The sequence below is a fragment of the Cyprinodon variegatus genome, unplaced genomic scaffold (genome assembly GCF_000732505.1).
Source record: "Cyprinodon variegatus isolate N-32 unplaced genomic scaffold, C_variegatus-1.0 Scaffold146, whole genome shotgun sequence".
Lineage (NCBI taxonomy): Eukaryota > Metazoa > Chordata > Actinopteri > Cyprinodontiformes > Cyprinodontidae > Cyprinodon > Cyprinodon variegatus.
The window spans coordinates 873,411-897,494 of NW_015150599.1; the positions used below are offsets into that span (position 1 = coordinate 873,411).

General features: G+C 43.8%; 2 protein-coding genes across 7 annotated transcripts in view; one reads left to right on the forward strand and one right to left on the reverse strand.

The window, feature by feature from the left end:
- Positions 1–12,398, forward strand: part of grid2ip (glutamate receptor, ionotropic, delta 2 (Grid2) interacting protein) — a 23,892-nt gene extending 11,494 nt beyond the window's left edge. The window contains exons 7-18 of the mRNA XM_015377038.1: positions 2,994–3,295; positions 3,970–4,704; positions 5,535–5,687; positions 5,902–5,989; positions 6,575–6,652; positions 8,504–8,700; positions 8,773–8,928; positions 9,013–9,099; positions 9,183–9,312; positions 9,400–9,518; positions 9,685–9,849; positions 10,072–12,398. Of these exons, the coding sequence (XP_015232524.1) occupies positions 2,994–3,295; positions 3,970–4,704; positions 5,535–5,687; positions 5,902–5,989; positions 6,575–6,652; positions 8,504–8,700; positions 8,773–8,928; positions 9,013–9,099; positions 9,183–9,312; positions 9,400–9,518; positions 9,685–9,849; positions 10,072–10,143 (2,282 nt within the window). The 3' untranslated portion in view covers positions 10,144–12,398. The remainder of the gene's footprint in view (positions 1–2,993; positions 3,296–3,969; positions 4,705–5,534; positions 5,688–5,901; positions 5,990–6,574; positions 6,653–8,503; positions 8,701–8,772; positions 8,929–9,012; positions 9,100–9,182; positions 9,313–9,399; positions 9,519–9,684; positions 9,850–10,071) is intronic.
- A 768-nt stretch (positions 12,399–13,166) lies between these two features.
- LOC107086260 (rho GTPase-activating protein 17-like) overlaps positions 13,167–24,084 on the reverse strand; it is a 35,992-nt gene continuing 25,074 nt past the window's right edge. For 4 of the 6 annotated variants that reach the window (XM_015377082.1, XM_015377083.1, XM_015377085.1 and 1 more), the window contains 13 exons: positions 22,976–23,044; positions 22,800–22,881; positions 22,148–22,275; positions 19,499–19,610; positions 19,153–19,234; positions 18,990–19,070; positions 18,795–18,908; positions 18,601–18,692; positions 18,291–18,438; positions 17,794–18,072; positions 16,596–16,726; positions 15,962–16,504; positions 13,167–14,548 (listed from right to left, as the gene is read on the reverse strand). In XM_015377082.1, coding sequence (XP_015232568.1) covers positions 14,424–14,548; positions 15,962–16,504; positions 16,596–16,726; positions 17,794–18,072; positions 18,291–18,438; positions 18,601–18,692; positions 18,795–18,908; positions 18,990–19,070; positions 19,153–19,234; positions 19,499–19,610; positions 22,148–22,275; positions 22,800–22,881; positions 22,976–23,044 — 1,986 coding nt within the window. In that variant the 3' untranslated portion in view covers positions 13,167–14,423. Of the gene's footprint in view, positions 14,549–15,848; positions 15,868–15,961; positions 16,505–16,595; positions 16,727–17,793; positions 18,073–18,290; positions 18,439–18,600; positions 18,693–18,794; positions 18,909–18,989; positions 19,071–19,152; positions 19,235–19,498; positions 19,611–22,147; positions 22,276–22,799; positions 22,882–22,975; positions 23,045–24,084 lie in introns of all 6 variants that reach the window. The other 2 variants (XM_015377086.1, XM_015377087.1) reach the window with 2 other exon arrangements.

Consider the following 24,084-nt stretch of genomic DNA (forward strand, 5'->3'; position numbering starts at 1 on the left):
ATTGGCATCCTTGGATGACTAGAGATATAAAACTTACAAATAAATTCATTTTCATACACATCCAATTTGAAATAAAATCCACTTTTGGAATAATCTTTTTTAATTAGCTTCAGTCAGTTAGCTATACTTTAATTTTAATGTAAAGCATATGTTACTTGGTCTTTCCCTTAGCATCAGTAGCTGCATTTCCATTAACCACCATATTCCACGGATTGTAATTATAATAACCCTAACCCTGAATAAAACCCTCACATTTTGAAAAAAACGTATGTTTCTCAATAAAAATATATATTTTTTTTACAGATTTTTTTTTTATTGAAATTAACTGAGAAAATGTGTCAAAGCATTAGAAATACTGAGGTATTGTATTTGTCCATATTTTTTTGGCTAAAATTAACAGAGAAGAACAGAAGATTTTGAGTTCATTCTAAAAACATCAGTGGGAAAATATCATCTTCCAATAATCTGATACCTGTTTAAGAAATTCAGATAATTTTACAGGCAGTTTCATAATCACATTTCGGCACCAATCCAACCCTTCTAAAAAATGTTTTTGGGGATATGAAACCAAGTGTAAACTGTGGCGTGGCATATTTGGATTCTTTAAGAGACAATTTTGTACATTTATGAGACAATGAAAGCGATGAGTACTAGAGCTGTGGCTGAAACAATAGAATCAGAATCATATTTATTACCAAGTAGGTTTGCACTTACAAGCAATTAGACTTGATGTTGATGATGCAGACAAATTATATATATATTATATATATACAGAATACAGAATCTATAGCTATATACATTATATAGTTCAGAACAATATACTATATACGCAGTAGACTGCATTAATGTAATGCAGGATGTCTGAAGATGCTACGTTGGTTTTAGCTTCTAGGTCCTGAACGGGGAAGGGAGAGAGACAGTGTCAGTGTCATGGGGTCTGTTGGCCTTGTTGATAAGGCTGGTAGTGGATGGGAAGAAACTGTTCTTGTGGCGTGAGGTTTTGGTCCTGATGAACCGCAGCCTCCTGCCAGAGGGAAGTGTCTGAAATAGTTTGTGGCTGCGGTGCGAGGGATCATCCACAGTCCTCCCTGCACGCCTCAGAGTCCTGGAGGCGTACAGATCCTGAAGAGATGGAAGATTGCAGCCAATCACCTTCTCTGCAGACTGGATGACGCGCTGTAGTCTGCCCTTGTCCTTGGCTGTGGGAGCAGCGTACCAGATGGTGATGGAGGAGATAGGGATGGACTCCATGATGGAGGATTAGAAGTGCACCATCATTGTCCTTGGCAGGTTGGATTTTTTTCAGCTGCCACAGGAAGTACACCCTCTGCTGGGCTTTCTTGGTGAGGGAGTTGATGTTCAGCTCCTGTGAGATGATAGTTCCCAGGAAGCGGAAAGACTCCACACTGTCAATTGTGGAGCCACAGAGGGTGATGCGGAGACCTGGGGCTGAGTTCTTCCCTTAATCCACAACCATCTCCACTGTTTTTAGAGCGGTCTGCTCCAGGTTCTTCTCCCTGCTCCAGGTAGCCAGATGGTGAACCTCTCACCTGTAGGCGGACTCTTCACCATCAGAGATAGGTCAAATGAGAGCGGTGTCGTCCGTTAATGTCACAAGCTTGACAGGACTTGACTGGAGGTGCAGCTGTTGGTGTATAAGGGAGAGGAGCAGAGGAGAAAGAACACAGCCCTGGAGGAACCAGTGCTGATGAGCTGGGAATCAGAGACATGTTTTCCCAGCTTCATGTGCTGCTTCCTGTCAGACAGGTGTCAAAGCACAAGGAGCTCAAAGGACTTCATAACCAAAGAGGTCAGGGCAACGGTTGTAAAGTCATTAAGTCCTGTGGACCTTGGCTTATTGGAAACAGGGATACTAGAGGAGGATTTGAAGCAGGTTGGCCTGTGACATGTCGCCAGTGAGGTGATGAAGATGTCTGTTAACACTGGAGACAGCTGATCAGCACGGTCGTGCAAGAGTCTTAACATCCACCAATGTCGTGTTATACTCAAGAGATATCGCTTGAATAAACGTATTAATGCGCTATTTTAATTGGATTTCTTTTATAATGGAAATACTGTAATTGACATTTTCAAAATTACCAAAATATTAATATAGTTTTTTGCACATTTGTAATGGAAATGCAGCAACGTTTTTATGTTTCCACATGTGGCAGAAACATTTATCCGAAGCTGTCCTTCTGCCTTCGAAGATGAATTTATTCTAAGGTTTGTTCACATCGTTACCAAGGCTGCCAATAAGTCTGTAGCTCTCGGTTTATCTGGAGGTTTACAGTTCAGCATCTGAGCGCTGCAAACCTTCAGAGCAAACGTGCGGCAGCGACTGTGTGCTAATCAGCTGATCATGCCTTCACCCCCCCTTAGATGACAGGTGTGTACACGGAGCTGGAGAACATGTACACAGGGAAGAGCGTCTCCCCCGCAGAGCCTGAGGTGGTGGGACAGACTGAGGCCTACGGCCGCTCTCTCTCCCCCCTCACGCTGCCCCCTCTCACAGGTATCGCTCACACACACAGACATAAACACTCAGATACATGCTTCCATCAGTGGTTTCAGCTCATTCACCACCAGGGTCTAATTGTTTAAATGATACAATTGGACAAAAAAAAAACATATATATATGATTAAAGGATATGGATGTTGGCCCTGATGGCAGATGAATGATGTCATGATCTCGTTATGTGAGAGAAGATCCGACTCTTTGGTTCATGCAGACAAATAGAAACAGGTTCTTCTCCATCATGACGTGACAGCCACTGATGTTTGAATGCGTTGGAGCCCAAACACATTCAAATGCTGCAGTTTACTCCTGCATATATGACAGCAAAGGAACTCTTTGTTGCCAAGGTTACCTCATGGAAAAACTCCCCATAATAACATGATGGAGAAGTTAACAGCTGGTAGAAACAGGAGGATGTGTTTTAATCACAGAAGCTCTGATGTTGTTTTTTTTCCCCCGATTTCCATCCATTTAGGCAACAGAAAGTCCGGCCTATCCCTCTCCTGGAAGGAGCCTCTTCCCACCACTGTGTATGAGATCCAGCACCAGAGCAGCGTGGAGTCCAACCCCTACGTCAGCCTGGAGAGCCCCCCTGCCTCCCCTCCGCACCCGGACAGCGGTCCCAACACCCTGACCCGCCGCAAGAAGCTGTTCACCTTCTCTCGCCCGCCTCGGAGTCGAGATACAGACAAGTTCCTGGACGCCCTGAGCGAGCAGCTGGGTCACCGGGTCACTCTGGTCGACGACTTTGTGCCCGGCGAGAACGACTATGAAGAGGTGAGGAGGACTACTTCTTCTCTTTATTACCGGTTTTAGTAAAAAAAACATATTTGAAATGATATTAATCCATCCTTTACGGACGACTTTAAAACATTTAGCTTTAAACTTTACAAACTTTGCGTTAAAAAAAACACATGACCTCTGAGCTCTGAGCAGCTCTGATATTTGCTCCAACCAACGCTTGTGTCACACAAACAGATTGATGACGTTGGTCGTCATGGTTTCAGAAGAAGAACTGCACCTGTGAGTAAAACTCGTTACTCAGTAGAAGCTAATTATATCTGCAAGCTTCAGGCTCCACATCACATCTGCATCTGCAGCGAACAGGCACAACAATATGACCTCCACGTGTTACAGGCGTTTGGGGCTGCAGAGATGACCCCTGATGGATGAGGAGAAAAGAGATTCCTGCATCAAAGGGGGTCATAATGTTATGCCTGATCAGAGTCGGATATATTTGGTTTAAAAAAGTGGAAAAAGAACAAAGTTTTTTGTTTGAGTGCTTTACAGCTTTTTCATGCAGCATCATGAGCCCAGAAGTATTCACACCCTCTGAGCCCTCTGCTCAGTTTTTGCTCCACTTATACGTTTATACTTCCTGCCTTTTAAAGTTCAGGATGCAGCTAATTGTTAAACTGCATTAATTATAAATGCCCTCCATCTTCCTCCAGATGAGTTTCCCAGACGACCAGGACTTCCTTTCCCGCCGCCTCAGCAGCGGCAGCAGCGAGGAGCACTGCAGCAGCGATGAGGCCTCCTCTCCCACCTACTCCTCTGGTTCTGAACCGATCCCACCACCTCCTGACCAGAGCCCTCCGCCCCCTCCTCCTTTCCAGGCTCTGATACCTCCTCCCGTCCAGTTCACCGACCCTCTGCCCCCCGTGCGTTTCTCTCCGGAGCACGTCCCCCGCAGCCGGATGCCCTTCCAGCCGCATCACCCCATCATCCCTCCACCCCCGCCTCCTCCCAGGACCCTCCTGTCCAGCCGCTCGCCTCTGCACAAACCCAGCAGAGAGGAGGTGGAGAAAGCTCGGCAGCGCTTCAGAGCCTCATCCACTAGGTTCACGCAGGGCATCGCCCCACTGAACTTCTCGACTCTGCGGTCCTCCCAGCCGTCTCGCGCCAGCTACCTCCCCCGTCAGCTGAGCCAGCCCCAACCCGTCCGCCAGCCATCCCCCCAGCCGTCCCCCCAGCAGCTGAGGCCGAGCCAGCTGGTCCTGCACAGGCACCACCAGCTCCACCACCAGCACAGCTACCAGGGTCCCCTCCCAGCATCCCTGCAGGACCCCAGCCCAGCCCAGAACCAAAGCTCCTCGGTGCTGTCCCAGCCTCCCGCCTCCCACTCCTCCCTCCCCACTCACACCTCCAGCTTCGAGAGCTCACCACAGGAACTCCAGTCACAACAGGTAACACATGCATCTTTCTCTCCTTCATCCTTCAGAAGATGCAGCAGAGCTCCTAGCAACAGAAAACAGAAATAACCCGGCATCAAAGCAAGAACCCCGTCTTGTTCTTTAGCAACCCGGCAGAACCCTTCATGTCTATTTGAAGTGTTTCTGCATTCACGGTTTGATCTGATTAGGTTTGTCTATAAATCTACCTTCCTCTGTTTAAACTCTGTCAGACTGCATGGAAATTTCTGACTAAAGATTCTCATTATATTTCAGCCTGGACTTTGACTAGGCCATTCTATCTCAACCCAATTTCAGGTCCTCTCCAGGTCTTCATTCAGGATAACCCTCAGCCATCATCCATTAACTCTGACCAGCTATATTTCCTACAAATTATTGATCCACAGTATTTAGATCTACATTTTTTTGCAAAGACTAAAGTAAAAATGTCTTAAAATAAATGTATTTGCTCTTAATTTGAACAGGTAGATGAGATGATTTTCACTGGAATTAGAATTTTTCTTTATATATTATCCTCTTGAAATAAAATAATTGAGTTTTTTCCTCTTAAACATAATTAATCTTATTCCATTGGCATATTTTCTTATTTTCATGCTCAAATCAAGAGAGGATCAACTTATTTTTAGAGAAACAGACTGAACTGAATTATTTTTTTCATTATGCTGGTGTATAATGGTGTATAAAGGTCAGAAAACTTCCTCAGGTTTTGGTATTTGTCTTTAATCACGCTGATTAAAGACGTCAGTTTCCAATAATAAAAATGAAATACTAATAATTTTAAAAAATCAATCCTGAAATGATTTGCTAATTTCCTCTTTTTAAAGGCTCCACCTCCTCCTCCTCCACCACTGCCTCCACCTTGCGACCCACCTCCTCTGCCCAAACCGGGCCAGCAGGCGTCTGACACCAACCACATGAGTGTGAAGAGGCTGCGCTGGGAGCAGGTGGAGAACTCAGAGGGAACCATCTGGGGTCAGGTGAGCTCTGATCGGTTGTTCTCTGGCGTCGCTCGGCGCTCACACAACAAACACGACTCCAGCAGAAAGAAAGCTGTGAATCTTCCCAGTTTGGCTGCAGCGTTTCTCCCTCCTACGACGGAGGACAAAGCTTCGTCTGTCTCTCATGAGTCACAGCAACACCAAACAAACAGGAATGGTGGACGCTAACGAGTCTGTCTTGGTTTGCTTACAGCTGAGAGAAGATTCCGACTATGACAAGCTGAGTGACATGGTGAAGTACTTAGACCTGGACCTGCACTTTGGAGCTCAGCGCCGACCCAGTGAGTGATGCTCCTGCCACCGTCCAACTTCAAACATTACATCATGGCTGCCAGTCATTAATAATCATGTTTTAATGTATTTTTCATTTGATTGTTGATCATTATCTCTGCTTACTGAAGTCTGTTCCCAGTCGGGATGTTTTCTGCTCCTGTGCAACCATTCTCCATACGGCACCATCACCCATCCTCCGTCTGTTAGGTCAGCTGTCTGCGGCTCTGCTTTGCTCAGGTTTTCATGACCCTTCAAAGTAAGACTATTAAGTAAGACTAAGTTTTTGTTTTTTTCAGGTGAGGTAGAAAGTGTTTGTTGTTTTAGTTCTACAGAGTCACTGAGTGCAAATCAGCACTGATATTTCTGTAAGAAAAAGGAAACATTCTGGTTCCTGATCCAGATCATATAGCTGCTAGGTCTAAGGGTCTGAAAACCTCTGCAGGAAGCATCATATCAGCTCTGTAAAAAGCAGAGTCCTGTTTGATAACCATTCAGTGGACAAAGCTGCATCATCATCCTCATCTTTTCACACCCCCTGGTGCCTGGAGAACAAATATTGACACGTTTGTTAAAATGATCAGTTTCTCCTCCAGAACCAGCCTTCCTGCCAGAGAACCTCAAGAAGAAAGACGTGGTGGAGATACTGTCCCATAAGAAGGCCTACAACGCCTGTAAGAACACCTCCCACTTCGAAGAACCTTCACAGATCAGTTAGGAAAGAAACGCTTAAAAGCTAAGAGCTTCTTTATTTCTAAAAAAGTGACTTTTGGGGAGATTTTATGTTATTTTGGTGGGAAAAGGTTTTATTTTGAAAGGCATCATATGTTGTAGCTTTACAAACTGTTAGATTGTATGAATGGGGACAGAAGGAGTGTCGTTAGAATCTGTTAGAGACTTTTTAGTACTCCATGTTTTGGTCTTCGAATGATAATTAAAACAGACTCAAGAACGGAGCCTTGAGGAACCTCGGATCTAATCTGATTGAGTAGTTTTTGCTTCATATTGTGCTCCAGATAGGATCTGAAAACGAATCCCAATATTCCTAAAAGCTCTTCTGATGCATCAGTCATGATGTTCTGATTGATTGTTGCTCTTAAATGAAATAGAAACCACACAGAGCTTCAAAAACCAATTTCAGAGATTCATTGTTATCAAAAACACCATTTAAAGAGGAGGGACCTACAGGCAGACTGAAGCAGGTGCGTAAAACGACTGAAACCATGTTCATCTGCCCAAATCGGAGCAGATATAAAACCATTCCCCAAGAATTTTCTTTCCAATGATTCATTTTATTTTGACTCCTGGTCCAACCCTGCCTGAAAACATGGGAGCCTTAAAATACCTGAAATTTCCTGACTCTTCATCTCTATCTGCTCATCTTGTTTTTATCCAGCAGCTTGTTCTGTGGTGATGTTAATTTGTTTTATTTAGCTTTCTGACACATTTCACTGCAGCTCCTGTTTTCCAGTAAACCTGGAGCTTCATGAAGGTGGAATCTTATTCTAAACGTCCTAAAATGCGGTGAAACGACTCCTGCTGTAGCTGAGCAGGAGTGACCCTCTCTCTGTCACTGGCAAATACTTTGCAAACTGATGGAGGTGTAGCTGAAATCTGAATGTATATTTAAAATGGATTTAAAAATTGAGGCGGGGAAATTTTTAGGTTTTTACGGCACTAGTGGCTCTTTTTTTTTCCAACAGTGGGCTTACAGGAAAGAGGGGGTGAGAGAGGGGGTGTGAAAGGACACATCAAGTACTATTTGTTGGTGCTAACCACTGCGCCACTGAAGCAACTCTTTATTTTAACAGAACAGATAGATGCAACAAGGAACTTACGGTCTTTTCCAATGTTTCTGCCTGTTCTCCTCTAGACAAGGTTTTTCTGACTAATTTAAAGTCTGCAAAGACCTGTGAAGGTCTCCACATACAGTTGATCAAAACAATTTAAAGGAGTAAAATGTTGAATAAACCTTGAATGTAAAAGAGTCTGGCCTCTATTCCAAAACCTCTAAAAGAACATTCTGAGGCATCAGCCAAGATAAGACTCACATCCAGCCTTGTCTAGCAGGTGTTCTGCTTCAGCAAACACTTTTTTCTTTAGACTTAGACAACTTTTATTGTCATTTTGTATACATAGAGTGTGTGTGTTCTGTACAGCTTTTAGACAGAGAATAAGCAGCACTTTTGTGCAAAAAAATAAACAAAACAAGCTCCTTTACTGGAGGCCTAACAGGAATTGAGTGGAAAAAATTTTTCCCGTCACAGAACCGGATTCTATGATAGAAACGGTGAAGGAACCAAGTTTTTACTGCAGGTTTGGACGTTTATGCTGGAAATAGAAAGCCTGGTTATCTCATGACAGTGTTAAAGGAACTAAATGGAGAGTCAGTCTGTAAACCATAGATCAACCTGCTGCAGCCAATCAGAATGTAAGATTTTCTAACCAGAAGCTGCAGGAACATTAATAGGAGGTTCCATCAGAGCAGAACCACAGAGATAAATCCCACCCCCCCCTCCCTGCAGCCATACTCATTGCACATCTGAAGCTGTCCCCTGAGGAGCTGCGCCAGGTTCTGATGAACCTGAACACAGACCGGCTGGAGCCAGCCCACATCAAGCAGCTGCTTCTCTACGCCCCCGACGAGGAAGAGGTCAAGCAGTACGAGCGCTTCGAGCAGGACCCGGCCAAACTCAGCGAGCCGGACCAGTTCATCTTCCAGGTAGCTGGAATGAGCCCGTTTGGACCACAGAGGAGAAGTCCGCCTGTGAATAACAGGGTTTGTTTGTTTCAGATGTTGATGGTTCCGGAGTATAAGACCCGCCTGCGCAGCCTCCACTTTAAGACCACGCTGCAGGAGAGGACGGAGGAGATGAAGGTGGCCTTTGACTACATCTACAAGGCCTCAGTGGAGCTGAAGAGCAGCAAGAAGCTGGCTAAAATCCTGGAGGTGAGTCTTCAGGCTCACCGGTCTGGGTCGGCCTGAGCAGTTCTGGTGGTGCTGAATGTTTTTCTGCCTCCTCTCTGCCCACAGTTTGTTCTGGCGATGGGAAATTACCTGAACAACGGCCAGCCTAAGAGCCACAGGACGACCAGCTTCAAGATTAACTTCCTCACTGAGGTGCGGCCTGGAAGCTCTCCTCTCAACCTGCTCGCTTCTTCTCTGTTCCCACTTTCACACATTTCCTCTCTTCATTTTCGCAGCTAAGCACCACGAAGACGGTGGATGGAAAGTCCACTTTCCTTCACATTCTGGCCAAGTCTTTGTGCCAACACTTTCCTGAGCTGCTGAACTTCCCTGCAGACCTGCTGACAGTTCCCCTGGCGGCTAAAGGTACTAAGGAAACCTTTTCTCCATAGAAACATTTATCTTATTGGTTTTCCTTTGCTAAACCGCTGCTGCTGTTGTTTTCCGGTCCAGTGAACCAGAGAGCGATCACCACAGAGCTGAATGACCTTCACACTACAGTCCAGGACATTCGCACAGCCTGCCAGAAGATCCCAGCAACAGCTGAGGACCACTTTGCTTCTGTTATGAGTGTAAGCCAAACCATTAAATATAACATTCACCAAAAAACAGAAACCAAAGACAGGGTTCTGAACTGAAACTAAAAACACACCAGAAGCACCAGAGTTACTTAAAGGAGGCACTTTAAACCGGACCTTTATAATGTGATCAGAGAGCTGAAACTTCTTCCTTCCACAGAGTTTTCTGGAGAACAGTCATCCTGCCATCCAGTCTCTGGAGTCCCTGCAGTCCCGAGCCATGGAGGAGTTCTCCAAGGTGGCCTCCTACTTTGGAGAGGACAGCAAGTCCACCAGCACAGACGCCTTCTTCGGCATCTTTGCAGAATTCATGGCCAAGTTTGAGGTGAGCCTACCGACCCGCTCCGCTGTGCACCTACAATAAGCCGGGCTTTATTAGGACTGGTTGCATCTTCAGCAAATGTTTGACAGCTTCAGCCCAAAATAGCTGGGAGGCTTTTTAGAACCAGACAAACTGCCTGCAGCTGTAAAATAATTGGGCCTCCATCAGATAAATAATCAAAAACAAGCCTGATAATCCGGCTGAGGTTCTGGTTCTGTCTTTCAGAGAGCGCTCAGTGAGACCCAGACAACTGAAAACCCACGAAGCCCTCGACTGTCTTCTCCTCTGGCCTGGTAGGATCTAGAAGGTTCCTCCCTGCTGTCCATCAACCAAAGTGCCAAGAACCCCACTGAGACGCTCACACCCACAGGAACAGAGACACGGTCCGCTCCAGGACACTGGACCCACCCAGACCGGACCACATCAGGTGCTGGAACCGGTGTCCACATGTCCAACCTCTGCTGGACATTATTTCCATCTCTTTTTACAGGAGAATGTTATTTATTCTTATTATTGAAATGTGTGACATCACATGCTTTAGTTTAGCAGCTTTAGAAGGTTGGTTCTGACTCGCTCCACCCGGGGCTCGTCTGGAGACGGGTCCATTGATGTCCTGAAAGGTCCGGTGGATCTCAGTAAGGCTCAGAACCGAGAGCTCCAGGAGAGGCTCCAAATGGGAGGAAATTCCTGAAGAAGATGGTTCCTCTGAAAACTCTTTTCATTCCTCTGGACCTTCCTGTCCTGGTTAATCGAACATCCTGCACGGTTCTTTACGATCTCAGCTGTTTCACTTTGGGCTGAAAATCTCAACGTTTGAAATAAAAGAAAATATTTTCAGCAGGTCAATCTGATGCAGGGGTCTGCAACCTGCAGCTGTTTGTACTCCCCAAAATGGCCCTAAATAGTTTATTAAAATGATATAAAGAACCAAATAATGCAGTAGCCTTTTAAATTTGATTTAATTTTCATATAAGAAATATGGATTATTAGAAATATGTTTTCTTTTTTCTTTTCATTGACTTGCTAATTATGTTTCTACATCTGATAACCTATATGCAAAAAGCCATGCTTCATCTTTCTGAAAATAAAAATAACCTGATTGTTGTTTAAAATGGCAATAGATGTCCTTAACATAACATTCAACTAAAAAGCAAAAAAACAAAATTGGTGTTTTTCTGAATTATGATAGAATGAAGAGAAAATTTAGCCCCAAATTGTGACACTTATAGCTAAAACCAGCACACAATTTGGATCATTACCAAATTTAAAGAATTGTTCCATGGCATGAGGCTGAACTCTGGTAAAAAAACAAAAAAAACAAATGTCCTTAAAATCTGTTTCAATAGATGCTGATAACAAGCCAACAATTTTCCCTTTTCTTGTGTTTTTATCTTCCAACTTTTTGAGTCTGATGTTGAGGCTGTCAATACTTACTGCTGCCACCCTGTGGTTTAGTAGGGAACTGCTTGTTCCGGCAAATATTCATATCTCACATTGTTAGAGAATCTTTCTGTATCCAGATTATGATCTGGATCATAACCAATATTTTTTGTATTGTTTCTTGAGGTGCACCCCTGATAAAAAAATTTTTTTATAAACTTTTCAAATTATCCTGTGCACAGATACACACACTCTCCTATAACATAACCTCCTTAGCGAAGGTAATTAATCTATAAAAATGGAACATGAAAACCAACAGTAGTGGAACATCCATTATGAAACCACAGCAGCATTGTCGTTAATTCATAAAAACTGAATGTTTTTATTTATTTGCTTTTAATTGTGTCTTTGATTTAGAAAAAAACTGAATTTTTTATTTTTGTAAAAAAGATCTAATTGATCAGAAAAACAGACCAATTTTGTTTGTTTGTTTTCTAGGTCATTATGCTTCCATACTTCCACATATAGCAGACATTACCCAAAATAATGTGTTTTATTTAAAGGTTATTTATTATTTGTGGCTCTAAATGCCTTTTGCTTGGTGGGGTAAGAATGGCTCTTTGGATTTTAAAGGTTGCAGACCCCTGATCTAACAGCTGCTGAATGTTCAAATCATCTGGATTTTTATCCCTTTCTTAGTAAAAAGGTTCACTGGAGACGAGGCTTAACATGAAGTCAGATACATGTGGTTTGGTTCAGAAAGGGACTTAATGAAGTCAGGATTAAATCCAGATTCTTGCACCACTTTATGTTTAAAGGGGAACCATGATGATCCACAGGAAATAGATGCCAGTTAATTGAATGGAAACGGTCCTCTCCTGTTCAGTGCTGTTCTCCTGCTCTATGATCTTTCTATGCATCATTGTCTGTGTTGTATAGTCGGGTCGTTCTATAGAAGCCCGGTTTATTTTCTTATTCATGAATGTTCTTCTAGCACAGCTTTAGATGCAACAGCCGTAGCAGCAGCATCAAGTTAAAACCAGCTTGTCGTCCCGGCATGTTGCTTAGGATGAGCAGCTGGTAGCGATAAAACACAGCTCTGTAATTCTATAGGTTCTGTTTTTAATGTTGTCATTGAAAGTCGCTGATGTTCTGTGATGGTGGGATCCTTCTGCTTGCTTTCAATAAAAACTATGTTTTGGATCTTTGAAGAGGTTTGAAAATATGTCCAAACCTTCAGATGCTGTTAGCTGAGATGAGTCCAGTTCAGGTCTGTTTGACTCACACTTTCACACATGAAAAGTTCTAGAATAACAGAGATGTTGCTCCTCCGACTAGAACGAGGGGGGTTAAAATTCTGCCTGCAAACTAAAAAAAAAATGTGAAGATGGGTTCAATGTTGATGGACGATTTCCCAATTTGTCTCATTCAGATATTTCAGAACCGTAATAAAAACAAGAAACTGCTTTGAAACTATAATTTCATTAATGAACAAATCTGTCCCAACTAAACCTTGGCCCAAAATAAGAAGGAATTTTGATCAAATCCACTCTAAAGAACTGATTAAATTCAGACATTGAAAGAAAGAAAACAGCAACAGACTTTGACTAGGCCACTCTGAAACCTTCACTAGTCTTTTTTTAGCCACTCAGATGAAAACCTTGGTTGGCTTTGGATCCTTGTTCTGCTCCAGAACCCGAGCAAGGTTTAGCTAAAGGTCTGAAACTGGTAGCTGGACTTTCTTCAGGGTTTTGAGGAGTCTTAGTGTTCTTTTTGATCTCTTTCTAAGATGTTTCAGCAGTTAATATTTCCCTTGATCAATGGAAGCAGGTTTTATTTTGCCTCTGGTCCTTTCCATCTGATAAACTTGTTGACTCTGGAACATCTAGATCTCACATCAATCACAACACAACCGCATTTTTAATCTTTATATACTTTATTTCTTTGGGAAGCTTTCATATTACAGGATTTCTTCCATATTTAAGCTCAGACAGCATCAATCCAAAACCTTTGAGCTCAAAACTTTAGCTTTATTATCAACAGTTTAACGGCGTCTGCCTGAAAGAGAATAATTAAGCCTGCAGGATGCAGAAGGATAAGGCATGGAGGTACAGGAGAGAAAGCAGAGCAGCTGCAGAGTCCAACGCCTTCTCTTCATGTACCATAACGGGTCAGTTCTCTCAGAACAGAATTCTGTCTGAGCCCAAACTAACCAAGGCATTCACACACACTCAATGCAGCAAAGAAATAAAAAATAAAAAAGAGGTTCTGATCTGATGAAGTCTAACCCTGCATCATTACTGAGATTGCTCCTCTCAGCTCAGAGGGGAAGGCAGGAGAAGAACCACCGGTTCTCCAGGAGCAGCTTCTGGGCTGGTCAGAACCGGCTTGTTCTCTACATTCACTCTGACGCAGACCAGCAGAACCAGAGGGCGACAATACTGACATCTGGGGGTTAACCCAACTTTTTCCGCTCAGAAAACCCAAAACACGTAAATACAACCAGAATATTTTGACTTCTGCTGAGGGGATCGAACCACTGTCCTCATGTCCCTGAAGGCCGACTGTGAGAATCCCTAAGCGCTACAGTAATTATCAAATGTGGTTCTGTCAGGAACCAATAAGGCAGGAGCTACACTGAACTGCATCATGGCAAGAAAAGAAGGAATGTGTGTTCTGAACCCGGGAAATAAATACAAACATGAGGGAAACGGAGGGAGGGGGGAAAAGAGGCGATGACTGAAAACCAGCAGTCATCTCGTTTCCTGCTCCGTGCTGCAGAACCACACCATCACCTTCTTGTTCTAAGGCCACTGTTTATATAAAACAGGTTTTAAAAAAAAAACACGACAAACAGGAAGTCTCGTCAGCTCAATCCAAACGCTCTAATGCTGGTTGCAGTGTCTTAAGCTAATTCAGAAGGTTCTGCCCTTGGAAAACAAAGATGGCGTTCTGTGTGTGGGCAGGGGTGGAAACAACCATCTTAACCTGCTGACATCACATCAGTGTGTGGAAACAGAAACTTTGGCTTCAAGGGTTCCTCCATGACAGCAGCCAGCAGGGGGCAGTGTTATACACATATCCTCCATCCAGAAAGAACTCGTTCATGCTTTAGATGAGGATCTGAGCTGTAGAGAAAAAGGGCCTGGTGAGTCAGCGTGGTGGATGACTGGACCCGTGATGTCATCGTCTCGTCCTCAAAGAGCGGTGCTCTCAGTGTCCAGGTTGCAGGAGGTGGTGGTGGCCATCATCACTGGCTGCTGGTCCACAGCGAGCTCAGGGATCAAAGCCCGACCGAGTCCCTTTAAAGACACCGCCGGGTCTAAAAGGCAACACAGAGGAGCAGAGTGACCAGGAGGAAGCAGAGGAGCACAATCCATAGACAGCTTTACTAAAGGAAAGTTTTCAGATTTTCTTTCGTTACAAACAGAAACCTCCATGAATTCTTAAAGGTATAGCGGAGGATGTTCTTTTTCTTGCTGGATCGTCAAAATAATTAGTCCTATTACTTGTCAATCATTCTGGTGATACGTTTACATAAGGCCGTCCTACGTGCTCGTCCCCATTTTCACTTAACGGGGGTGAGTCTAACAGAGTGGAAAAATTGCAAATCTTCTTTTGGAAAGTTAGCTTGTATGAGCGATGCAAACAGCAACTTTTAAACAGAGTGTGCACGGTGATGTGTTCCCCAACCAGAGATGGTTAAACACAAGGATCTACCTGCCCTTACAAAATGTGAACAAACGTGCAGCTTTAAAGCTGTGAGCAGCACAGACGCTGTTCTGTCATTCGAACAGCAGGTGGCAGTGTTCTCTCACAAGAGGTGAGGATCAGAGCATGAAAGCAGAGAAAGCAGGTCAGAATAGTGAGGTTTGGTGGATGTGATGAGGAGGGAATGGGATGGAAATCCATCGTATGTCTTTAGAAAGACAGAGGACACCCAGCGTCCCGCACTGGCCTCAAAGCTCTGCTCCCACCTCTGATGGAGATTAAAAATGATCAAATGAATCAGTTCAGATCCACGTGTGAATCCTGTAATCTGAACAGAATGTCTTCCAGATGATGTGGAGGTTCAGGGAAAATGGTAAATGAAGGTTTTGATGCTGCCTGGCTGCATCATGGAAACATGGAGCCTCTTCTGGCTCCAAAACAGACATTTCTGCTATTTAATACTCAATTATTTAGACCTCTTCAGATTTATAACTTTGAGCTAAAATCATGAGGATTTCCAGTCTCATAAAGAGGATGTGAGTCTTCAGGGTATTTTATTTTATTTTTTCAATTAGGCTTTAATGTGTAGCAAAGGTCTGATGGAAATTAATTCAGATTTTTTTTTTTCTGTATTCTGTCCTGTTATTTACAAAGAAAATTTGAACAGAAGCAGAATAAGGTTTTGAGATTTGAGATTCATTATTGTCAAATTTCTGGTGTTTAATAGCTGCGTATTCAAAGCTGAATGGAGATATAGTTTATCCTGTCAGATTTGCTGTCTTTGAGTATTAAATCTCAGGAGGACTGATGAAAGGAGACAGTCCAGCTTCAGGACTGGGACAGGAGACAGAAAATGGTGACTGATGGGGAGCAAACAAGGTGCAGAAGGTACCAGGACATTTTCTACAAACCTCTCAGTGCTGCTCTAACCTGTGGAAGCATCACAATGTGAGACTGTTAGACAGCCGACCGTCAGTATTCAGCAGGAAGTCTGAGACATGCATCGGCTCACAGAGACACCTACCCATCGTCTTGAAGGCGGCGGCGCAGACCCCGTTGGAGTCGCTGCTCAGGGTGCTAGGCTGCGGCGGCGGCGGCATGTTGGGCCTGTTTCGAGGTTTGGGGATGGGACGCGGTCGAGGAAGTGAACCGGACTGGTAGGGATACGGGGACGGAGGAGCAGCTGCTTCCTGGCCAGTGTTTGCTGCTGTGGGAGGCGGAGGGGTGTCAGGAGGAGTCGGCGTGTTTGGAGGTGAAGGCTCCGTGAAGTTGGGGGTTTGGGTGATGGAAGCGGGCTGCGCCGGTGGGCTGGGGTGGGTCGGAGGTTCAGGAGGGGGATGGTTGGGTGCGTGGATGGGAGGCTGGTTGTTGGAGTGGCGCCTGGGCGTAGCGCACGGCTGTGGGGTGGGAGAGGAGGGGGAAGTGGGGGAGTGGCTGCTGAGGGGTCTGGATGTGGGGCTGAGGGACTGGGATGGTCCAGAGGATAAGGTTTGGTTGGCCGGGTTCAGAGGCTGGCTGGGTGGAGGGTTGGGTGGTTTAGGGGGTGCAGGCGCCTGCTTCTTGGTTCCTGGAAAGACCAGAGGACATGCTTAGGACATCTGAACGTCTCTTACACGTCCTGCCTTCCTGATCACATATGAAAGAACGCCGACTCTCACCTCTACGCATCATGTGTGGACTGGGCCCCATGGATCCGGTCCCAGACGTTCCAGACGACCCGCCTCCTCCAGAACCGTTCTTCTGAGGCACAGAAGTGGGCGCTGGTGCCGAGTCCCGCAGCTTTGGGTTGCTTTAGAAAAGAACACAAAGATCTCAAAGTCTCACCCAGATTTGCTTTTTCCTACACGAGCTGTAGGACAACAGATCCAGTACAGTCTGACTGATACAGGCAGTTTAAGCCAGTCTTTGCTGCCTTCCTGCTGATTCCTTGGATTTGGGGAGGACAGAGGTAAACATGTGTCCTCAGTGACCGATAGCAGACAGACAGAAGCTATTGTTCAACTTCTTCTGTGGGCCGACTTCAGACAAAACTCCATTGTTTCATCTAGCGGTGGAAAAGGACTGATCCAAAGTGAGGAAGAAGAGATAGAAATGTCCTGAAGTCAATCAGCTTCATCACCTTCGACATGTCTATCTTCTACACAGTTTTTTCACTTCTAAAAACCAACCTTTTTTGTTCTTATTGGGATTTAATATAATAAACAGACAAAAATAAAAGATTACCTACAATCTAAACCTGCTTATTAGCCTGATCTCAACACAGGGAAATCTGACGCCATCACTCAGGGGAAGTCTGTCTAAAGCCATGTGGAGGATGACCCAAGAAAGGTTCTCTGTGGTCAAATGATACTAAATCTGAACTTTGACCTAAATGCAAAGTGTTAGAAAACAAATGGAACAGATCTCTTTCATGGAGAGGTATGATGGAACAACACACAAGTAAAACTAGAGGTTGCAGACGGACTGGGACTGGGGAGGAGCTTCACCTTCCGGAAGGACAACAATGGAGGGTTTGGATCAAGGCCGGCTCATGGGTCAAAGTCCAGATCTAAACCCACAGATCTGCAGCCAGAGCTTTTAAAAGGCATGAATCTCTTTTTCTCCTTTTAACACCTAAAGTGTTCCTGCCTCTTGGTGATTTCCAAACAATCATGTTAAAGTTTGTGGTTGGACTTGTGAGAACAGGACTGCACATCAAACCAACCTGAGCCTTGCAGCTCAGCAGGCATCTGGATGTCAGTGAAGGCAGATCTACACTATAATACAAACGCTAAAAGGATAATGGCATGCACATCTGACTGACAGCATGCAGGCTCATTCCCACCAGGAGCAGACGTGCAGGGCAGCAGCTCTTACCTGAGTTCCTCTGTGTGCTGGGCTAGAAGCTGCTGAGCAGCTGCCAGAGCAGCCAGACCCTGCACCAAGCTATGCTGAGCAGCGTCCTGCCCTGACCCCCCTGTTGTAGGTTGTGGCTGGGCTTCAGCCGAGGACTGAGGGGCCTGGCCGGCCCCGTGCCCCAGCATCTGAGCCTCCACAGGGGGTAAAGGAGGCTGGAAGGCAGGTGAAGTGTGCTGTTTTCTACCTAAGGTGTTACTGCCTCTACGAAGGGTGTGGTCCGAGTGCTTGTTAGAGGCACTACAGGGGGGGCGGCCGGGGGGAGTGTGAAGAAGAGAGAAAGAAAACAACAAAGATTTATCCTAAAGCCACAAAAAAAGACCAGGATCCCTAAACCCCAAAGACACTGAAGCAATAAACTGTGGATCTAATTAAAATGATTATTCTGGGAATGGAAACAACGAGGAATAAAAAGCATAGAGAAGGCTTCTAGAAGGAAGCAGCAGATGGATTTTTACTTGTCTTTGCGAGCAGGGTCGTTCTCTGGTCCCACCATACTGCCAGGCCTCTTCCTCTCTATGGTGCTGCAGTCATAATCCAGGTGATTATTGTGGTTGGATGCAGGTGTCGGCATCACAAACATACCGGAAACATTAAACTCTATATCTGTAATAAAATACATTTAAAACAAAGAAAAGCTTTTAATAAAGAAGAAAATAATAGGGATGTAATAAAGTATCAACTGATGTTGGACAAATTCCCGAAGGCCAAACACAGGAGGCGCGGTCGCCATGGGAGCAGCAGATGCAACGATGAGCCAGAACTTACCCTCAGGGAAGAACCAGTCAGCATGCTGGATGATGGGCTCGATAATGGCCACCACATGCACTGAAGTAGCTGCAGCCATCTCAGCCAGACTCCTGGGTGTGCAGGAAGAGGCAAAATAAAAATCAGATGCTTCCTAACAAACAGAGAAGCTGACTGAACTGTGTAGGAATAGAAGCATGCAGTGGTCTGCCTACCCTTCAGTCTTGGCCCACAGCAGATTGGGTCCAAGGACGATGGAAATATTGCTTGGTGTCATTTTGTTCACCTCGCTTTCCTGAGCTAGTTTGGCCAAAAACTTCACCAAATACCTGCATAAAAAACATGCCGTCTGTTAAGCAGCAAAGAAACTTGAACTGTTGATTAAAACTAGAAAGTTAAGGTAAATTAACCTCAAATTGTTTTTGTTGTTCTTTGGTAGGTTATCACAGACCATCCAGAGTGCCTGCAGCCGTTTGTCTGGGTCTGACACACTACAACCAGAGGAGAGCAGAAATACGTTGCTTTATTAGCCTCGGCTAAACTGGACTAAATCTATTGAGTTCTGAGTCTTACCTGGAGGCCTGGATCCATTCATCGTAAAGCTGGTAGGTCATTAGGGGTTCAGGGAGTTCCCGCAGGTAAGACTTCAGAGCTCCTGAGGAAAAAAACAAAAAAACAAACAAGAGGATTTTTTTAGCAACTGAACAGATATTTGAACCACTTTCGCTGTAATTCAGAGCAGCGTCTCTTTTTGGTGATCACCTCTACATGTGTTATAAACTGAGCGGATTTAATTTTGCAGTCTTGTGACATTGATTTCCAACACAATCCTGCTTTCTCTTTGGATAAAAATACAGTTTTGGTCGAATAAATGAGCACACGGGATGCTAGGCCGTTGTGTGATGAGTTTGGGGCATACCAGCGACGGCATGGGGGTCGGAGTAGAACTCCTCCAGCTGTGAAGTGGAACAGTCCAGCGCTGCCTTTAGCTTCTTTAGCTTTGATGCCCCAGCTGCAATCCTGAATAGACCCTAACACACACAGAAACACATGAGCAGAAGCAAACAAACGCATGTGCACACAAGGCAACATTGTTGTTGTGAACACAGCGTCGCAGATATAGTCGGTATAGATCCGTGCTGTAAACTCCATCTGCGGCATAATGAATCAGGCAAACAAACACACCCTGCAGCCTGAGCACAGCCACGTATTTACTTTCGAACAGACAAGGTCTGTCCTCACCTCATAATGACAGAGACTAGACTTGTCAGGAACGGAAGACGGCAACAAATGAAGAAGTTTGCCTTACAGTCTGTTACACAGGGACAGACGCAAAGAGATGTGATTTATTGACAGGAGACAAGTGTATTGTATTGTTTTCTAAATCGGGCTCTGGAAGGAGACATTTGACAGATCATAAATCCTCTCTGCAGCACAGTGACTCACCATGTTAAAACTAAAGAAAAAAAAAGTCTGCTTTTCATTTTATTTCCTATCTTAATGTGAAGGTGAAAACATTTCCAGCTCCTTCTGAACTTGTCAGCAATCAGTGCTGCAGCCAAGCACAGCTCCAGCTCCATGTTGCTCCTAATGAGACACGTTTGAACTGTGTCAGCGGTTCAAATAAAGAACAAGGAGTAGATCCAGCTACTGCAGGAAGCAAGATGAGAAACGACATCTATGTTCAGCTGCTAACATTTATCTTACCTTAAAGCTGCCGAGAACAGCAGCAGCTTCTTAAAAACAGCTGTAATGCATCTGAAATACATCAGGCTTTTATAAAGTCTGCAACATTCACTTCAGATAAGCTGGAAGCAGCAGCTAACAGAGGAAAATAACCCTTATTTGGTATTGCGTATTCTTCCACATCCAAACTTAAAAATAAGATAAAACTATTAAAACATGAGTTAATCATAATACATTTATTTAAAATATGCAGCAAGAGGAAAACAATTCAAGATATTTACTTTATTTCTGTTCAAAATTTTATAATTTTCTTTGTAAACTTTTAAACTGGTGGCACTGATTTAGACCAGCAGAACATCTGTTTTTTATCACTTATAGATGGAGCTGAGATAAGAGAAAGATATGTATCTCTCAAAAATACAGATTTACTAACATCTCAAAACAAAGAAGACATTTTAGCACTACATATTAGCCATTAGCATGATTGGTGCAGTCAGCATTATACAACCACAAGACTCCATGTGAGGCGATTCTTATCAATGCTCACACTGGGATCCACATTTTATCACTTCTGTTCTGATTCCAGTCTGGTAACAGATCTCTGCTGACTTTATTATCATCAATAATATTGATTTATTTTTTATTTCTGTACTGTAATAAACTTATCCCTACAGGTGAATATGTTTGAATATGTTTCTTAAGAAAAGAAAGACAGGATAACAGTCAAAAGTTTAAAGAAAAAAATCCCATCCTAACAGCAAACATGCAAATTAACTAATCTTTGAAATTTAGCGATACTTAAAACATCAGTACCTTAACTTTGTTTCAGTAACATCTTAATAAACTCCATCTAATTCTATATGTATAGTGCATGAAAAGCATAATTTTTATTTTTATTATTCTCAAACAGCTCCCATCAACAAATAAAATACGATTTACCTCATGTTTATGGTACACATTATATATACTGACTCAGTGATAATTTACATTTTTTAAATATACTATATGTCTCATTAAAGCTGCCTCTGTTTACAGAGCAGGAAATCCACTCCACAGTTAGCAGCTAGCGAGCAGAGCAGCTGGCAGAAAGTCTGCAGATTTATAGCATTAAATCCAAAAGCATAGACGTGACTGGTGGGTTGCTGGATCAGAATTTTCCAGTCGGTCCTTTGGTATCAGAACCAGATACCAATCCTGGATCAAATCGGCCCCATCTCTAGGTCCATAAAGAGTTTAAAAACAGAGCAACTTGGGTCTTAAAAGACGTGGGTTATATAAGCATTTAGCCTTCCTGTTATCTGCTACAATTCTAACTCCCTCTGGCTTGGTAACTTCTTCCCTCATTAACAGCATCTAGAATTAAGGGTGCTGCTTTTAAAGTTGGTCTCTCTTTAATGACAGGAAACTCAGTTAAGGTTCAACAGTGCCAACACCAGCTCTCTCTTTCTGGGCCACATGAACATCAGTCCGCTTTTGCAGCCCTGGTTTCAGAGTCCTTTCTGCTTTTTCTTAATGTTTATTCTGATCAGAGCTAATCTGCTGTCTGAATGATGTTCTGTGATACCAACACACGTGATGCTGTGGAAGGAATGTCTCTGATCTGGTGGAAACCAGTGGTGCCAATAGTATGTAAAGTCTGAGTAATCAAGCATGAGCTCTGACCACAGACCAAAGGCAGAAACAAGACTTAACATTTACTGTTTTCAGAAGCAACAAAAACAAAGCCTCTCCAGCTGCCCCAAAGGATCACAACTCATCCAAAATGGCAGCAACTTTAAAAAAAAACTGGTTTTAATTGGAAAGTCTAATTTCACCAGATAACACTCTTATAAATGAGGGATGTTCTGAGAGAAGATCAGCCTTATTTCAGCTTCCAACTCACCTCCTCCTTCATGCCGGTCTCCAGAAGCATCATGACGCAGGCCTCTATCGGTAGAGCGATCTCTCTGCCACTCCTCTTCAGGTGGTCGTCCAATGCGGTTCCAAATGCGGGTTTTTCCATCCAAGAGTCTGAGCAGAATAGTTATTGGTAAAAGGAACATGAAAGGAAACATTACAGCTGCTTTAAAGAGCAGTTCTTTTCTCAGATTCAGGATTCAGTAGCAAATCCTGGGTCAAAGACTTTCTTTTCCCCAATGTTTACTCTTCTAAAAGACAAACATACTATCTGAGAGCAGGAGGGACACAGAGGATTCTCTCCATGTTTAAAACTATGTGAAAATAAGTAGGAGACGAGCAGAGGGGGAACAGAGTGAAGGGGAAAACCAGGTGGGCATAAACTGAGAGAAGGCTGGGGTTAATGTGAGTATGGAGTTAGTGAGTCATCGCCTCATGCTGGGACAATGGGTGGTTCTGATTCAGACCGCATCTGTTTTGTGCAAAGGGGGAAAAAAGAAAAGCTAGAGACCAATCAGCCATATGTTCTGAAGGGCAAAGAAACGAAAACAAAATCCAAGTCTTTCCATTTAGATCATGCATTCATATTAATCGTGAGGCTGTTAAAAATGAAACTAGTATATTTGCACACATTTTACCTTGCTGAGCCTGGATGGTGGGCAGGACGCTCTCCAGTACAGTGAGAGACTTCCTGTGGTAGTCAGCCTGAACCTCTAAGAGCTACAGAAACACAGATGAACAGAGAACAGTGAGTGTTCACAATGGACAGTCCCACCATGAAAACATTTGGGACATGATGACCTGCAGCACTCACCGTTACAAAGTAGTGGGCATAATCTCCTTCTTTAGAGAAAAAACTGTACATGTCTGCAGCAAGCTGATCCTGTTAGAGCAAGAGGAGGGAAACAGATCATTTTTATTCTAACGAGTCACAATATGTGTGAAATGAAAGCTAAAAATATAACAAATACACAAAACAAAAACAAAAAAGAAGTATGATTGTCTTTTACTGCTGGCCTTAGTGGGATTTTACCAGAAGATGACATATTAGTACATCTTTATTGAAAGATGCACTAATGTTTCATCTTCATTAATGCAGAAAGAGGGGAAAGTGTTTCAGAGATGTTTGAAAGTGTGGCAGGTTTTTGGATTCAACCCCTTTAGACTCCAATAAAATAAATCCAGGCCAACCAGTCCAGAGACATTATAAACACAGCAGCTGTTCTGGTTCTATTATTCTAGTCTCAGAGGTTCAACCAGCATGAAGACAGAGGAACCCAACAGACAAGTCAGGGAGAAAGTTCAGTTTAGAGCCGGGTTTAGTTCTAGAGCCTTAAACATCTCCTAAAGCTCTGATCAATCCATCATCTGAGCAAGGTGAGAGGATGGATTATCTGCAGCCCTACCAAGACATAGATGTAAACCTGGACTGACCGGCAGGACAAGGAGAGCATTGACTTATAGACGGAAATTATCTGGAATTAGGAGACCATAATTGATGTTTTTCCGTCTACATACAACTAACCGTAAACATTACCAACTAACACAGCATCCTTGATGTGGCGGTATCATGCAGCATCGAATCAACTTTATGGAAGAGCTGCAAGAAGGATCATTTGACGTGTTCTCTGCATGTTTCAAACAAGCATGTGTTTGTTGTCTTGCAAAATTAAGAGCTTCCTGGCCTTTATTAAGACGGTGAAAAAAGAAAGTGGCAGCATCATGCTGAGGGGATGCTGCAGTTCTTTATTATATATTCATCACTGCTGGGGGTGGCCTTCCCTCTGGAGGGAGGAGCCAATATGGATTTCTATTGGTCTACACAGATATTAGCAAAAACATTTTCTTGGCAAATAAGTGTGCGAAGAGTAAGCCTTTATATTGGGCTAGGATTCATAAGGTCTGAAATTCAGTTGGAAAAGA